At 48.6% G+C, this 18,289-nt stretch overlaps 1 protein-coding gene across 1 annotated transcript in view; it reads right to left on the bottom strand.

Annotated features, from left to right (window-relative positions):
* Positions 1–483: 483 nt before the first annotated feature.
* The window catches only part of frem2b (FRAS1 related extracellular matrix 2b), a 97,441-nt gene continuing 79,635 nt past the window's right edge, over positions 484–18,289 (bottom strand). The window contains exons 14-24 of the mRNA XM_060075005.1: positions 17,635–17,938; positions 16,560–16,691; positions 14,610–14,941; positions 8,969–9,161; positions 8,500–8,604; positions 7,520–7,647; positions 7,009–7,143; positions 6,564–6,690; positions 5,835–6,022; positions 3,307–3,453; positions 484–2,880 (exon numbers count right to left, since the gene is read on the bottom strand). Of these exons, the coding sequence (XP_059930988.1) occupies positions 2,347–2,880; positions 3,307–3,453; positions 5,835–6,022; positions 6,564–6,690; positions 7,009–7,143; positions 7,520–7,647; positions 8,500–8,604; positions 8,969–9,161; positions 14,610–14,941; positions 16,560–16,691; positions 17,635–17,938 (2,325 nt within the window). The 3' untranslated portion in view covers positions 484–2,346. The remainder of the gene's footprint in view (positions 2,881–3,306; positions 3,454–5,834; positions 6,023–6,563; positions 6,691–7,008; positions 7,144–7,519; positions 7,648–8,499; positions 8,605–8,968; positions 9,162–14,609; positions 14,942–16,559; positions 16,692–17,634; positions 17,939–18,289) is intronic.

Genomic DNA, 18,289 nt, shown 5'->3' with positions numbered 1-18,289 from the left:
AATGGACTGAAATTATATACCGAGGGTAATTGGAACACACACGCACACGCAAACAACCACAGAGAGGGAGAGGGAGAGAAAATCCAATAATCCAGTTCTTGGCGTTGAGGCGCTTCTGAGTTGATGGGAAGTCCTGCCTCCCCTTAAATTACATTAATTCATCTCCCAGTATCTTTAATAAGATTCCCCCGAAGGCTGAGTGAGATTGTTCACTATCACACTCCATTGATTCTTAACTGGTTTGGGGCGGTTTAACCCACAAAACTTCTAATGACACAGGAGAAAAGATATTGAGATGCAGTTCAGAGTGCTCCCACGGAAAAACGTTGATTTAAACGGAGCTGCTTCTATCAGCTGTGCTAACGGGTTATTAGACAGTCAAATGGATATTTAATTGGGTAACGAATATATTATATCTAGTTGCCAGACGTTGTCACACATTAAAGGAGGATATGATGAATGTTTGTTAATTGAGAAAGATAATGTAATTCATTCTGTTTTTATTCATTTATTTAGACCACCGTGTGCTTGTGGTCCAACTTAGAAATACTTAGAGCACATAGTCTTTATTGAAACAGAACCATTCCCAAAACATCCAAACGGTGTATATTCATAAGTCTTACATGGCTGTGTATATATACAGTACAAACATTCATGAGCGTAAAGGCAGAAGGTATTCTACCATCTTCGCTGCGGTGAACATGATAGAACAACGCCGGACAGGAGATCCTTACAGCGTCATCGCGTGGATGCAGTAGATTGTGGACAGGCGAATCACGCACAACGATGGAAGGGAACAACATGATTTCATAGGTTGCATAGAAAGGTTTGTTCTCTCTGGAAAACAAAATCAAAATCAAGGTGACCTTTTCAGGAAGCGGCGGAGTCAGAGTTTATCGGACGGCACGGTATGAGGTAATCAATGGGATCTCACTGTTTCCCTTTTTTTATGAATAATGAAAGTATTCCAAACCACAACACAAAGCCTGGCATTCCCTCTTACAGGGGACACTTTCAGTGCAAACATGGCACGCAGAATGTTCACTTTGAGATGGATATTTATAAATGTATAGCTATATCTTTTTCTAGAAGTTCATAACGAAAGGGTGGGGGGTAGGGAGGGGATATTGGCAATATAAAAAAATAAATAATTAAAACAATCAAGAGGAAGTATATCTGAATGGAAGTTACAACTATACGATTATATAAAACAATTAATATTCCCTTTCAACTGTTATAAGGCATAAAAAAAATAATGAACCAACCAACTCAGTCCTATTGTACAAAGGATCGATAATTATTTCTTTCAAGGTTCAATCTTCAGAACTTCTCTCTCTCATGTCATAATATTAATGATTATGATAATGGCAGGGTTCGGGCTGTATTGAACGGTCCAACAGTAACTATAGCACACTGTACACTGCAGACCAGCTGTCTTGAAATTTGGGTTTCAATCTACGGAGTCGACGCAGGTTGGATTTCGCATTTTCTTTTCAGGGCCTTGAAATCAAGCTGTGTTTGGACCACCAGTTGAACCACTGATGAATACTGTTTATCATGGGAATTCACCGCGAAAAATCAAACCCCCCACATGGAGGAGTTTGGTTTACAGTAGTTCTAACACAGTACAGTAGGTTTGTCACGTATGGATGAGATATGTTATACCGTTCTATAGTACAACCACACAGAAGAATACAAAAATAAATGCATGCAAAATAAATGCGTAAGACATAAAGACATAAAACGTGTAAATATATTATAAGTGGCGACACACAAAGGATGTCTGAAATCAATAACAAATGATTTGTTTTAGGCACACATGAAATCATGAAGTCATATGCAGGGAAACAGGACTTTAGAAACATTAAAAGCTAAACATTACAGTGTCGCGACTCAGTGACACATAAACATACACAGCAGTTTCAGTTTACCGACTTTAGCATTTGCAAAAATACTTGTTCCACGTCTTCGACACACAAAAAAAAGAAAGAAAAAAGCTGAAATCATAAAAGGTTTTCTCTGTAGCACCTTTGGACTCACAACATACATTTTTGGATCAAAATGGCCATCGAAAGCAAAACAGAATCATGATCGCGGAGAGGTGGACGAAAGCCTGTCAGCCGATTCCCTTGTCGGTTCTCCTCCTGGGAGGGACGCGTCGTGTTTCAAGTACAAATATCAAACATAACCTCGAGAGAAAAAAAGGAAACCCCAGTTTGTATCCGCTACCGGCCCGAACCGGCCCTCAACGTCACCCAGTTTGAGGCACTTGCAAAACTTCTAAACAGTAACTCAAAAGCGTTTGCTGTTTCACCGCCCCCCCCCCCCCCCCCCCTACCCTCCTCCTCAGACCTCGGAGCTGTCTCCGGCTCCCCCTCCACCCACCATGGGCTCGGTGCTGGCCGACACCGGGGGCTCCCTGCCCGCGGCCGACTTGTCTTTCCTGGACCGCACGAGCAGGGCGGTCGCCGCGGCGACGAGCGCGACGAGGAGCAGCCCCACCACGACGCCGATGACGAGCACCAGCCGTTCGCCGCCCTCCTCCCGCTGGTTGAGCTCCCGCGGCGCCGCCCCCGCCCCCGCCCCCGCCCCGCCGCCGGGGGCCGCGTCCTCCTCCCGGGGCCCCCCTCGCTGGCGGGCCCCGGGGCCGCGGTCCAGCGCGATGTGCAGGATGTTGGTCCCCCGGTCGTTCTCGGTGCCGATCCCCTCCACCGGGTCGGGGAGACGGGCGGCGGACCTCCGCGGGCGGGGCCGGCCCGGCGGCCCGCGGCCGCTCACCGAGTGGTACTCCAGGCTGCGCTTGCCGATGCCGCGGTTGGCGTTCTCCCGGGAGCGGACGGTGTAGATGGTGTGGATGAACCACTCCCTCCCTGCCGCCACCTGGGGACGGGGAGAAAGGAGACGCCACAACGGTGTTATCAGTAGAACCGAAACGGAACCGCCACTAAGCCGGGAAACCCCTGACCGTAACTTCAGCAGGGTATAGGGAGGCTAGCGCGCTAAGCATGTGGCCTTTATGTCTTGGATTGACCCAGGGTTGACTCTCCTATGTCTTTCCCTCTCTCATTCAACACACTGCCTGTCTGTCCGTGAGGGCACAACAAGCCCATAAACAATATGGATCTATTCATAAGAGGTTCACTTAAGCCTCCAGGCGTCTTCGAACCCTTCTGTTTCCTTATCTCTTGAGTTGATTTGCTTGTTTTCCTAAAGCTTCTTTGGTTACGTAGCGAAGCGTAATGGAAATCCAACATGGTATCATTTGGTTTCGTGGAGGGGAGAGTGGAGGCGGCTGGAGCGTCCGACCTGGAAGAGAGCAGAGGAGGCCATCCTGAAGCCGTCTGATCCCGGCTGTCGGACCAGGGCCAGCGCCGCCGGGTCATCCACGGCGAGGTAGGCCTCGAAGGCCAGACTCCCGAAGGAGCGGGCCTGGGTCTCGGGCTGTGCCTTGTCCTGGAGGAGGTTAACAATCAGGTGGGAAGGCCCAGAGATGAGCGTCGAGGCCCAACATCGAAGTATGACTAGCAACGAGCACTTATGCTTTTTCGACTTTTATGACCTATAAACATTGTTATAATGATTGACAGTCACGTTTAACCATACACAAAAAACGATGTAGATTTTCGGGAAACTCTTCCTCTCATCTGGGCGCTTTCAGCCTTCTCTGTCAACGCTCGGTTTCGTCCTTTCTCCGCCCCCTCGCCCCCCTCCTGCTAACCCAACTCCGTTGTGATTGGTTACCTCCCTTGAAGCGCGCGCGGGGGCAGATTTGACCAGGCATATGGGGGCGTGGCAGGAGTGCCTCTACGTAGATGATTTCCCGGAAATGTGAACAAGTGAATCGCAAACGTTGTCCCGAGTGTTTAGCGCTCTGCACAGCCACCCCAGACTGTCAGCAGGGAAATGCATGCACGTCATTAATTGACACTTTAGTATGGTTATACATGACTATCAATCATTCTAACAACGTTTATAGGTCATAAAAGTCGAAAAAGCATAATAGGTCCCCTTTAATGAATGTGTGTACAATTTTTATCGCACTTTAGTTTGGCGATAACTACACCCAACACCCAGCCGAGCTCCGCGCGTCATCCTATGAGTGCACGACGGTGTGCTGAGAGACGGAGGACGCCAGCACATCTCGGAGTCACAGCGCTCCAGGATAGCACCCATGTGGTGGGCTTACTTACAGACTTATATCACCTCCCTCTACGCACAGGATATGCTGGAATCAAAATAGCCCAGGGAACGGATGGCAGGTTTTTAAAACTAATCAAGAGATCTCTGAGTGTATTCCAGCTCTGCCAAGTTTTTAATGAATCCCTCCCGCCCAGAGTGGACGAGACGCTGGTGGAACGGACCCCGGCCCGAGAGGGATGAGGTGTTTGTCTGAGCGTGACAGAATGGCTGCCGAAACGGACCGAGCAATAGGACAGGTTCAGCCCACTTGGAACCACACTAAACATCCCAATTATTGGCTCAGGGACTGGGTGAATTTCTTGGACCAAAATAAAGGAAAATGTTGGATTAAAAAACGTCATGGCTGAAAAGAACCAAAACATTTGGGTTTCTGGGCCATTTTGGCTAGTGTCTCCTTAGAAGGATGGAGAGTCTGTGGAAAGCGTTAAGCCGTAGTCCAATGTCAAACTTTATCAGGGATCTCCCAACCAAAATCGCTCTCCCATGATATTTAAGGATGATTAAGCCAATGTAAGTATGATTTATTTGTATAGCCCCCAATCACAAATACAGTCTCAATGGGCTTAACAGGCCATATCCTACGCCACCCCCTAACCCTAGACCCCCAAAATGGGCAAGGACATTGATTTAAAGGAAGGATGAGGATTCTAGCTAATAACTGGTCATGAATTCTATTCCTATAAACTGTTTCTGATGGATCATAGGAATACAGTCTTCTAGCCTGCTGCCTGACGATGTCTCTGATGGAAAACGTGGGAGGAAGATAAAAAATGAAAGTGAAATACTTTTTTTCCTGTCACAGAATTCTTTGAACAGGTCATTTGCACATTTCAACCTAAGGTCTCGATCACAGTTTGAGCGCTCCTGCATCCACGCGCGTGGGTTTGATATAATCGCCGGGGTCGTGATTGGCATGGAGAATGGCGCCTGGATAAGAAAAGTAATACCTAAATTGGGTCCAAAACATAAATGAGCCTTTTATAATCCTGACTGAGTGGCTTAAAGTACGTGGAGCGCATACCAAAGAGGCTTAGGAAACAAGGTTGCTAGAATATGGTTCCATGCAGACTTCTTCATGGTACACAGATCAGTCGATCGGCTATTCTGTGGAAATTGGCCCGTAATATGAGACCGAATTACACAGTGGCTGCCTTCCATCCGCCCTAGAAGATTGGGGAAGAAAATACCATTCTTCAGAATGGAGGGGCTTATATATGTATCTAGCTCCTTGGAATATGATTTTAATATCAAGGAAGGTTTTGTCTGAAATAACAACAAGGGTCAGGGCGGGGAAATAGTTCTACCGGCCGAAACTGGTGGCCAGTGATAAGCAATAGGGCTTGGATAGCCTGGTTTAATGCTGCAGTGCAGGTCCCAGGGACTAAGCCAAGATTTAATGCTGGTGCCTTGTTCAAGGGCAGGAGAATGAAAGTGAATTCAGTGAATGTATGTCTCTCGGTGTGTGTGTGTGGACAAACCGAAGCACTCCCACGTGACCAACAGACAAACTCCTCCATGAAAGATCCCAGCAGTGTTTAACCCATATGCTAACCTCTGCGCCGCGGCGTTGCGCAGTAGTTAGTGTGCAGTAGTAAGTAGTTAGTTAGTTGGTTGTTCGGTTTTTTTTAACTCACGATGATCTTGAAGCGATAGAGCAGCGAGGGCGCGTCGGCCAGACAGCCGAACTCAAAGTTGTCCGGGTTGTATTTTGGAACGTAGCCGTCCGCTCCAGTGCAGAGGAAGATCTTCTCTATGCTGCAGACGAAGGAGTCCCCCAGGTTCTGTACCGGGTCCACCATCACTCGACCGTAGATAACATCGCCTGCAGGGGCACGGCGTTCAGGGTGAGGTCATGTTGTTATGTTTACACAGACACAGACACAGACAGACACACACACACACACACACACACACACACACACACACACGGGGGAGCATGGATAAAGAACATTGGGAAAAGACAGAAAGCTTTCTTTCCTACAAATGAACTTGACATTTGATTTAACACATGGCTACATATCCTAGATATTGTTGCATTTATTTCTCAGTATGTTTAACTTTGAACATAGACTGACTGAACGTGGGCCTGAGGTTTCCAGCTCTTACATTTTTATTACACTTATATTTATTAACATTTCAGACTATTTGATCAAAAGCCACTAAAAGGTGACGCTGGGAACGACCAAAGAATACAATCCGATAATTTTTTTTTTTTACAAAATCCAAGTGCTGCATAACCTTTCTAAAGGGTAGATATGAGTCAAAACACTTTTTGTTGGAGTCGATTCTGATCCCCTAAAACTTGACTGAATTCTTCCATTCTTTGAAACCCCAAATTAATCGGAAAAATAATGATTTGTTACCCTGAGAGAAGGCGGTGTCGCTCTCCTGCCCGAAGCCCATGGAGCCGTCGGAGAGCCAGAGAGCTCTCTTGGAGAGGAGCAGCAGCTGGGTGTTGAGGCTGAACTCTGCTGCGACGGGGTCACTCACCTGCAGAGACAGACAGGTACACACACAGACAGGTTAACAAGGAGAAACAAACCCCTTGAGGGAGCGACAGAGCCCTCTTAGAGAGGAGTATCCGCTGGCTGTTGAGGCTGAACTCTGCTGCTAAAGGGTCGTGAAACACATACACACACACACACACACACACACACACACACACACACACACACACACACACACACACACGGACAGGCTAACACACCGAGAGACAGGAGAGGCACACAGGGCAGACATGTTAACAGACAGGAAACACAGCAAATACACACAACGTGAAAAGGGAATGTGATTTAAATGTAAAGTGACCTGCTGGAAGCGGATGTCCAGGTCAAAGGTGACGGGGTCCCGGGGGTTGCAGGTGGGGGGGATGCTGTACTCCACGTTGGGGGGGGATGTGCATGGCAACAGCTTCACTGTGTACGACCCGGAGTAGTCGCGCACCTAGCCGGGGACGTCGACAAGAATGTCAAGCTTCACGCACATTCCATCACTTTCATCGGCTTCATCGAGCGTTTATGACCCATTTGAACTCTCATGCACGGACACAGCACAGCAACCATTACATCCTTCTAGGGGAAATGAAGTTCTCAAGAATGATATCTTACTTTAGCTGTTTGCTAATTTTTGCCTATCTTAGCTTAAGCTGCATTCATGTTAGCCTAGCTTAGCGTACTGAGCGTAGCCAGTTGCTATACATTCCCTAGAGAGGAATGTTGATTTGTTTTCTGGGAATGAGCCTTTGCACTCGACGGCTCGCTCTAGCAAGGCTGCCGAAGCCCGGGCTACCAAAACAGATTTCAAACCCGAAGTTCCTTACAGCGAAGTCCGAGACGAAGGTCCACTGTTGGATGGGCTGGCTGTAGGTGGGCTCGGTGCGCACCAGGCTCAGGTTAAAAGACAAGCCAGGGTGGTCCGGGCACATGACCATGGACGACATCAACGAGGCTAGAGAGACAGACGGCAGGTGGGGGGGGGAGAGGTATGACTCAAAGATTAGACTGACAGACAAAGCTAAGCAAGGTTAACACACTGGAGTTGTGTGAATATTTGATGGCTTGTATTACTGCCAGAGAACTAACAGGGCAATTATGGATTGAATAATTCATGAAATCACACTTAAAGTGAGAAAAAGTTCATTAGCATACTCCCTCGACATAATATTTCACCATAGATGTAATAATGTTGTCAGAATTCCTTCCAAGCAGTTGGTGGTAAAATAAATGGCTGAACTACCAGATATCAGACACAGTATGATTTGCATTTAATACAGGTGTGTTTAACTGGATTTGTCTCAAATAGATTAAATTAGAGTAGGAAGCAGTGAATATTCAGGTTCTTACATTTTTTTAAAGGGCCTATTTTACAATCGGTGATATTAATGAGCCATGACCAGCCCTTTTATTACATTTTATTATCTACCCTCCAGTCACATCACAAATGAGTGTCGTCCCAGATATATGATGACTAGATCAGCCTGCCACCAACACTACCACTTTTATCTATGTGTTTGTGGACGTATCGTGTGTTTTGCATATAAGTTGTAAATATGTATTATGTATGTAAGTACCATAACGCTCTCTTGAAGAAATTATTATACCGATGATTTACAATATAATCAACATTTTCAGATTTATAAGAATGGTCAAATACAAATATAACACTCAGTGGACTTTAGCCGCTGACTATCTATCCACCATCAACAACACATCTGGTGATAAAACCATTAGACCTTCAAGCTTTGGATAGGATTGTGACAGCTTATAGCGGTTAGCCTTTACCTGCGTGGTGGAAGCCTACCTGGGTGAGAGGGCACAAACAGGCCCCTGAACCGAGCCTCGGTGCGGAAGTTGACGACTAGGAGGCCCTGGCTGTTGATGCGCATGCTGGTTGGGTACAGAGCCCCTGAAATACAGGAAATACCGATTAACTATTAGGCTTTGGAATGGATAACTGGAAGGGGAAATTTGGAAAGTCAGCTACAAATGTTCAATTTGTTTCTAACAACAAGAACATTTTATTATAAAACAAATATGAAAGAGCAAATATGTGTTGCGTTATTAAATATATACATTTTGAATATTTTTCAATATAAATTTAACGTTTTTGTATTATGACATTCAATTCAATTTAGGTATAACAATTATTTTGCTTATTAATAATTGTTCATTCACAATTCCCTTCTTCAAATATTTTGCTTTATCTAAAGCTACTTATTTTATTTTTATTTTCAACACCAAGTACTGAGAGTCGATAGCAGCCTCCTTGCCTTGTAGTTCAGCCTCCGGCGGGCTCCCTACGCCGTCCTTCCACAAGATGGCAGTGTCGTACACGAAGGTGAGTCTGAGCTCTGACTGCAGGTCGAAGTGCTGCCAGCCGCCGGCGCCCACCGGCGAGTGGAAGACATAGGACACGTGCAGAGGCACGCGAAGAGTCACGTAGGACTGGACCAGGTTCAGCACCTGAAGAAACAACCATGGTTCACATTCAAAGGCTGCTGAGTATATCCCACCTGTCTAGGATTCTGTCTGGGATTTATAGAATCCTATCTCTTATCTTAAAAGTACCATGACTTCATGTCGAAGTCCCTTTTCTGAAAGGCCATTGAACATTTATGCTTTGAATGTTCGCAAACCCATTGTGAGTCGCTTGGATAAAGCAAGAATGAAAAATGAAAAAATAATAACTGAAAATGTGAATGCAGCCTACTTTATAAAACATTCCAGATTGAGATACCTCTCTTAACATATTTTACAGAGACTTATAGATCACATTTACAAACGCTATAACTCACATGTCTACAAAATCTATTGACCTCATTTGCAAGACACTGTTAAAGTTTCTTGCATCCGTGCATTGTATAGAGAAAAAAAAACACCTTCTCAGCCAAATTAAATATGATCCAGCAATTAATGAATTAATTTCATCTGCACATTATAAACCGTTGTTCACAATTTACGTCGCAGTGTTTACGTTGTTTGCCAGACCCGAGTGGCACGTCAACGCCAGAATCGTACCACCAAAGCTGCGTGGCCCGAGGGCTTGCTTTCAAGACATTTTCTGGAATTGCATCAAAGACGTTTGTCGACTTCACGAAAAAAAAAAAAGCCACAGTGTGTTTCTTAGTCAAACATAAAAGCAAACACCACAGCCCTACCACCGTGGAGGGTTAGTCAGAGAGGAGTCTCTCTCCCCTCTCAGCCCCTGCTTCTCTCTCCCACTCTCTCTCTCTGTCTCTCTCACTCAACATCTCTCTCAGGTACCTCTGTCTCTCTCACTCAGTGTCTCTGTCTCTCTCTCTCTCTCTCTCCCTCTCCCTCTCTCACTGTCTCTTACTCAATGTCTCTCTCTCAAACTAATACCCCCTCTCTCAGGTGCCTCTCTTTATTTTTCTCCCACTCTCTCAATGTATCTCAGTTGTCTCTCTCTCTCTGTTGCTGTCTCAGGTATATATCACTCAGGGTTCGCTCCCTCTCCCATGTATCTCAGGTGTCTCTCTTTCTTTTATCCCCTCTCGTTGTTCCCCTCTCTCTCTCTCAATGTACTGTTTATATCTCTCAGGTATCTCTCTCTCTCTCTCTCTCTCTCTCTCTCTCTCTCTCGTTATGTTTAGATCACTCAGATATATCTCTCTCTCTCTCTCCCCCCCTCGCCCTCTCAGGTCTCTCTCTCTCCCTCCCTCCCTCTCCTTCTGAGGTCTCTTTCTCTCTCCCTCCCTCTCCCTCTCAGGTCTCTCTCTCTCTCTCCCTCCCTCCCTCTCAGGTCTCTCTCTCTCTCTCTCTCCCTCCCTCTCAGGTCTCTCTCTCTCTCCCCCTACCTCTCTCCCTCCCTCTCAGGTCTCTCTCTCTCTCTCCCTCCCTCTCAGGTCTCTCTCTCTCTCTCCCTCCCTCTCAGGTCTCTCTCTCCCTCCCTCTCAGGTCTCTCTCTCCCTCCCTCTCAGGTCTCTCTCTCTCTCTCTCCCTCCCTCTCAGGTCTCTCTCTCTCTCTCTCTCTCTCTCTCCCCCTCCCTCTCAGGTCTCCCTCCCTCTCAGGTCTCTCTCTCTCTCTCTCTCTCTCTCTCCCTCTCTCTCTCTCTCTCTCTCCCCCCTCTCCCTCTCTCCCCCCTCTCCCTCTCAGGTATCTCAGGTGTCTCCTAGTGACTGTGGGGGGGAACCTGCCTCCGCTAGCTCAGTGTTCGTGTGAAGACGTGCCCCACAGCCTCGGGCGCCAGCAGCACCCCCCCTCATCTCCTTATCTCCTCACCTCCTTACCTACGCACCAACTCATCTCCTTATCTTCACACCTTCTCATCTCCTTATCTCCTCACCTCCTTACCTACACACCAACTCATCTCCTTATCTTCACACCTTCTCATCTCCTTACCTCCACACCAACTCATCTCCTTATCTCCTTATCTTCACACCTTCTCATCTCCTTATCTCCTCACCTCCTCACCTCCTTATCTTCACACCTTCTCATCTCCTTATCTTCTCAACTCCTTATCTCCTCATCTCCTCACCTCCTTATCTCCGCACCTTCTCATCTCCTCACCTCCTCACCTCCTTATCTCCAAACCTTCTCATCTCCTCACCACCGCAGTGGTGGGCCCCGACCATCACTGCGCACACACAAGCGGTCACTGGGTGTAACCGTGGCAACGAGGGCCGCCATCTTTTCTTTTCGCTTATTCCGTGGTTTTACGGACAAATGGATTTGAACCTGAAGTCCGTGTCTGCGGCTCTCCTTCGCCTCAATGTTTTGGTACTATTGGACTGTTTTACTCATTAAGCACCAACCCTTTTATCCATTCCACTTACTTTGTGGTTCCTTCCAGTGACTTTCCCCTCGACGTAATCGTAGAGGACGCAGATAAACTACACCCTGTACGTTTCCATTAACTGTGGTGTGATTGCACCGCACACAGCAAGAGCAGATAAACCTTTATCTTCAACTGATCTTCTATTTACACCACCCACTGGGAGATAAATGAATCCCATAAAAAAATAATCCCACTTGAGCGATGTTTAGTATTGAATAAACCACACTGGCATAGCCCGGATTTATTAATGGCCGCGGTGCATTAAAGCTAAATCGCCCTCGCCTTGAGGTCTGCTGCTGGTGTTTCCTGCGATCAGCAAAGAGAAAGAGCTCCTACCACATCCCCATTAACCCTTAAGAGGCCAGAGGCCAGTCCTCTCCAGTCATTAAGAGCTGGCTGTCATCGCGGCGGCGAATGCCTTTTTGTTGACTGAACTCCCGGCCACGCTCAAGTAGAACCATCAATTATATTAACAAGCCTGAGCTCTGTAGAGAGCGACCCACAAACACACACACACGCGCGCGCGCGTGCACGCCGCTACCGAGAGAGAAAACAGCCCAGTGCTGAGACACCAGCGCCGTAGGAACGGTGTTCATAAATAATGTTTCAGCGGGGGGGGGGGGGGCCGGGCTGAGCGATGTGGGAGCCCTGTCGACTCCGTGATTTATTTTTGTTGTTTTTGGTTGGTTTTTTGACCCGCCCCGCCCCGCCTTAGCTGGCGTCTTAGCCGAGTGTCTAGCCTTATTAACGGCGTCCGGGGCGGATCTCGGATCTCGGACGACTTGAAAGCCTTCACAGCAGTCTCCCAGACGGCGGATCTCGCCTGGCGTGTCTCCACACAGCGGCCCTGCCTCTGTAGCAGACCGCCACGGGGAGGACCGCGACAGAGGGAAGGCTTTTTATTACAGGGGGGGGGCGGCTGGTTCACTTCTTCCCCCTGACAGGATACAGATCGCTAATAACAGTCCCGTTGTAAGGGGGTTGTAAGCGTTAGCTTCACGGTTAACACGTAAGCTAGCTTGTCTTTGAGGCTGCTCATCCCTCCCCTGGCTTGCGGGTCTTAAAAGGAAAAGCCTAGGGGAGTTAGGAAGGGTTTTAGCTCCTCTGTGAATGATTCATCCTGGTGGAGGAAACAACACAAAAACACAAACAGCGGAGGCTCCTCGGAAAGAATAGGGGACAAGTGCAGTTAGCAGTTACAGGCCCGAACTGACCCATAAAACAGGCCAATAAAAAACGCTGAATTGGTATTTTCTGCATTACTGGAAGGTTGAATTCTCCTGCTGTGGAGGACCTACGCGTAACGACCCCAGACGTGATAAAGCTGCTCCCGTTTCACTGCTCTGCACATGCTCAGTTCCACCGGCTGCATCCTCCAGCACTCACTTCACTGGGGGGGGGGGAGGAGGAAGAGGGAGGCGGAACCACGTATGAAATGTCAAGCATTTTGTTTTCTGGTCTCTGAATTGGGGTTATCTTATTAAACTTTACTTGAAAATGATGTGGAACAATTACATCCAATAACCGATTTTTAACTGGCTTATTCCCCTAGAAACGATGAACCACCAGTGGACGTGGAGAGCAGATCACCGGCGAAGCATCAGTGCATTCCTCGCAACGTGAAACCCTTCGCTCAAGCCATGATCTGGAGGTCGTCCAACGCCTTTCTCGGTGGTTCGTAATCGCTGTGCCTTGCCGGCGAGGCAAGATGTGCTGGTAGACAGTTGGACGTAATGCTCTATTACAGACAGAGGTTACAGTGACACAAGTGAGCGAGTGAAACCGATACTGGAAGCCATTCATCCATCTTGACCTACCGCAAGTGACACGCCACTGAACAGAGAGGTCAATTTCTTAAACCATCAGTGATATTCTTTCATCTTTATCTATTACTCCAGTGGCGTGCCCCGCCCTGAAACATTGTTACCGGTCAAAGCGTGCCGTATCGTAGCAACCATTTCTGACACATAGAATATGTCACAAGATTCAGTTCACAACGAGAAATAATGGGATTGTCTTGAATACCTGTGGTCACTTAAGACCCCATGGCACTCATCGTAAGAGTAGGGGTGCTAAACCCGGGGTCCTGGCCCCTTTACCGCCATGGTCACCTGGTCCCCCCACCCCCCCCCCTGGTCTCTGATTGGATAGTTTCCCTCCTCAGCTCTGAGATAGCCAGTGAGGGGGGAGTTGGCATCACCCAAGTGGGTGCTGCCTACTTTTAGTGGAAGAGGTCGACGATTCAACATCTCCAACTCGACTATTAGAATTGTAGATATAGAGAATTTCAATATAGTCTTCTTTTTTTTTGGGGGATATTTACTCATCTTATCGTTTGTTTATTTTTATTTCCTTTTTTTATTCTACCCCCTGATGTGTGCTTGCTACTCTCTGCCGCCATTGTTTGCCATCTGGGATCGATAAAGTTATATAAATTATACCTCTCGTAAACTCACTATCTAAAGCACTTTGTGTGCCCTTGAAAAGCACGATATAAATACAATGAATTATTATTTGCATTATTAAAGGAAAACCGAATTTGTTTGCATTATAGCCTGCATTTGGCTCCATGGGTAACTGGACGTTATTTATACACGCGTTACTGCATGAATAGCCTCGGTAACCCGGTCACCTGATGATTTAGCATTGAGGCTACACACCTCCGCTTAATAACACTGAATTGAAGAGCGGTTTACAGGCAGACGGCAGTGCCAGAACAAACAGCAAATCATGCCGTACCAAAATAATTATTCAAACTCCCTTCCTTGTGCCAATTTTTGCCGAAGAGCATTTGGCAATCTTCCGCCTGCCACGAATGTTGACAATGATGACGCGATGAGAAGTTGAGCATTTTGGAATCATTACGAGTCGGTTAGCACGGATTATATGGACAGCACAACAGGGGATCACCATACAACTATTCACAAAACGTCTTATCCAAAGATCAACGGCTGCTCAGGCAGAATCGGAACAACAAGTTGCTCTCAACACAAGACATTTCTTATGGATGTTGTGGTGAAGCCAGGAGCTACGGCTACGAGGCTCCGGTCCCCCCCCCCCCCCCCCCCCCGACCACGGTGGGGTCCTCTATCCAGGCGGTGGACCCCCTCACCTGGCCGTCGGTGCCGATGGTGCCGCCGCAGTCGCTGAGCAGCTCCGACATGTCGTAGTAGCTGGTGAACTCCCACAGACACGCCTCCAGGTTGAGGTTGCGGTAGAAGCGCAGCGTGCCCGCGCCCCGCAGCGCGGCGCTGTACTGGTACGGCGAGGTCTCCCCGATCACCTCGGCGTGGCGGCTGGCGTGGGTCAGGAAGCCGTGGCGGGTCTGCACCTCGTGGCGGTCCAGCAGGTTGGAGCAGCGGTGCTGGCCCACGCGCGTGCCGTCCGGGCTGAGGGTCAGCTCGAAGTTGGAGAGTGCCCGGGTGGAAACCACGGGTAGCATCCCTGCTCATACATGTATGCATGCGGTCATACATATTTATATATTCATACATACGCATGCACTTGAGTTCAAAAGTTTGGGGTCGCCCAGACAATTCCATGAAAACTCGCACTTTCCTTCAACGGTTTTCAGCTGTGCTAACATAATTGCACAAGGGTTTTCTAATCATCAATTAGCCTTTTAACACGATTAGCTAAACAATGTACCATTAGAACACAGGAGTGATGGTTGCTGGAAATGGGCCTCTGTACACCTATGTAGATATTCCATTAAAATTCAGCCGTTTCCAGCTAGAATAGTCATTTACCACATTAGGAGTTCTGGACTGTATTTCTGATTCATTTAACTTAACTTCATTGAAAAAAAACAGTGCTTTCTGTAAAAAATTAAGGCCATTTCTAAGAGACCCCAAACTTTTAACGTTAGTTTACGGATATACATACACACGCAAACGCACACAAACACACAGACACGCACGCCAGATATAATCCTAACAATTCTCGATTAATTAAAAGTAATACAGACGGGAAGGAACAGAAGCAGCTATATATTAAAACCACTGTTAAGTCTTCTCAGCCACACGGGAACAAGGGGAGGGTGTGGGTGCAGTTACACAGACTGTGAGCCAGGACTTTGAATAAACTGAATAATAATCAACCGTATGTCCATATGGTTTCTGATTCAGATTACGACGTCTGTCTGGCAGCTAAAGCCTCTCGCTGGAGAAGATACCGCTAATCTCCACAAGCCCGATTAATGTCGAAATAAAAAAACGCAACACATTTACGTCGGGCCTACGTTGGGTAATAGAGGGGGTTGCAGCTGACTGTTTATCTCCGCGGTGTTTACGGTGATTAAAGTGGTCAACAGACGATGAGCTCTCAGCGGCGCTGTCGCCAGCGCTGCCAATGTCTTCCTATGGAGTTGAGTGAACAGCGCTGAACTCCCGTCTGTTGGCTGGCTATACTCCCAGTGGCCAACCCAGCTCCTACGCGTTGCTCGCTCATCATGAGTTTACCGCTAAACCTGGTGGGCCAGAGGTGGGTCAGAGGCGGGTCAGAGGTGAGTCAGAGGTGGGTCAGAGGTGGGCCAGAGGTGGGTCAGAGGTGGGTCAGAGGTGGGCCAGAGGTGGGTCAGAGGTGGGCTAGAGGTGGTTCAGAGATGGGCCAGTGATAGATCAGAGGTGGGTCAGAGGAGGGTCAGAGGTGGGTCAGAGGTGGGTCAGAGGCGGGTCAGAGGTGAGTCAGAGGTGGGTCAGAGGTGGGTCAGAGGTGAGCCAGAGGTGGGTCAGAGGTGGGTCAGAGGTGGGCTAGAGGTGGGTCAGAGATGGGCCAGTGATAGGTCAGAGGTGGGCCAGAGGTGGGTCAGAGGAGGGTCAGAGGTGGGTCAGAGGTGGGTCAGAGGAGGGTCAGAGGTGGGTCAGAGATGGGCTAGTGATAGATCAGAGGTGGGCCAGAGGTGGTTCAGAGATGGGTCAGAGGTGGGTCAGAGATGGTCTAGAGGTGGGTCAGAGGTGGGTCAGAGGTGGGCCAGAGGTGGGCCAGAGGTGGGTCAGAGGTGGGCCAGAGGTGGACCAGTGGTGGAACAGAGGTGGGCCAGAGATGGGCTGTGGTGTCTCACCGTCGATGTGAGGCATGTTGACGGTGAGCTTGATGAGGTTGGGGTGGTCCACGTCGTTGGCGCCCGTGTACCGCAGCTTGGCAGAGAACGGCTCCGCCCCCACAGAGCCCACCACGCGCGGCTGGCACATCCCTGGACACACAAACACAGAGACACACATACACACACACACGCACACAAACACATACACACAAACGTCAAACAAACACATCATGGTTTAAGCGTGGCTAATTCTGCCACGTTTGAAGTCCAGAGCTAGAAACACGACGCGCTTTGGCGGGAAAAAAAGAGAGCACAGCCAGCAAAAACAAACAACAAAAAACAACTACTTCTGGTCCAGGAGAGAGAGAGAGAGAGAGAGAGAGAGAGAGGGAGAAAGTATATGAGCGTGAATAAGAGTGATATAATGAACACTGGACTGAAAGAGAAGGCAAGAAATAACAAAAAAAGGGAAATAATGATAGGCTGATAGATCTGATAGATCTCCACCCACCCACGATCAACAAACAGATATCCCCACACATCGTCCTCCAGGCTAATGGCAGAAGACATACATACAGACAGGGGTATCCACCCACCGTCTTCCGGGCTGATAAATCTCCCCACCCACCTTCCTCTAGGCTGACAGACAGACAGGCAGTCTGACATGTGTCCACCCACCTTCCTCCAGGCTAAGGACAGAGAGACAGACCCCCCGGGTGTGTCCACCCACCTTCCTCCAGGCTGATAGTCAGACAGGCGGACGGACAGACAGACAGACACCACGGTGTGTCCACATATCTTCCTCCAGAAGACGGACAGACAGACAGACAGACAGACAGACAGACAGGCAGGCAGGCAGGCAGGCAGGCAGACAGACAGACAGACAGACAGACAGACAGACAGACAGACAGACAGACAGACAGACAGGCAGGCAGACAGACAGACAGACAGACAGACAGACAGACAGGCAGGCAGGCAGACAGACAGACAGACAGACAGACAGACAGACAGACAGACAGACAGACAGACAGACAGACAGACAGACAGACAGACAGACAGACAGACAGGCAGACAGGTGTGACTGCCCACCCACCTTCCTCCAGGCTGATGGACACGGGGGAGCTGCTGAGCTCCAGCCCCAGGTCGCCGTCCCCGTTGACGGCCCGGGCGGCACACTGCACCCTGGAGCCCGCCTGGAAGTACACCGAGTCCAGGGTGATGCGCTTGGAGGAGCTGAAGAAGGTGTCGAAGTCCACCTCGCGCAGGGGGCTGGTGACTCCCCCGGGGCCCGCGGGCGCGCTGACCAGCCAGCGGTAGCGCGTCAGCGTGTCGTTGATGTTCTCACTGGCACAGATGGAGCCCGTCTTGTGGAAGTCCACGTACTTGAGGTTACAGGCCTACGGAGAGAGGGAGGGAGGGAGAGACGGAGAGAGGGGTGGACGGACGCACGGATAGAATGGCAGAGAGAGAGAGATGGTTCATCAGATGGACGTAGAGATGGATTGATAGATTATAGACAGACAGAAGAATAGACAGAAATAAATAGATAGAAAGATAAAGGATCAATGGATAGATGGATGTGAGTAGAGGGGAGTGAGAGGGAGAGAGAGAGAGAGAGAGAGAGACAGTTAGGAATTGCCCCCCAGATGAAGCTCACAAACAGCTGCCGTGGTTTAGGCGAGGACAGAATGTTTAAGATGGCTTCCCATCAGCCTAATTGTCTTGTTATGAATCTGCTGCCGCAGAAA

Source organism: Gadus macrocephalus, chromosome 16 (genome assembly GCF_031168955.1).
Source record: "Gadus macrocephalus chromosome 16, ASM3116895v1".
In the NCBI taxonomy this organism is placed as follows: Eukaryota; Metazoa; Chordata; class Actinopteri; order Gadiformes; family Gadidae; genus Gadus; species Gadus macrocephalus.
Note: the sequence above shows the minus strand (reverse complement) of the source record. Positions and strands in the feature narration are given on the sequence as shown.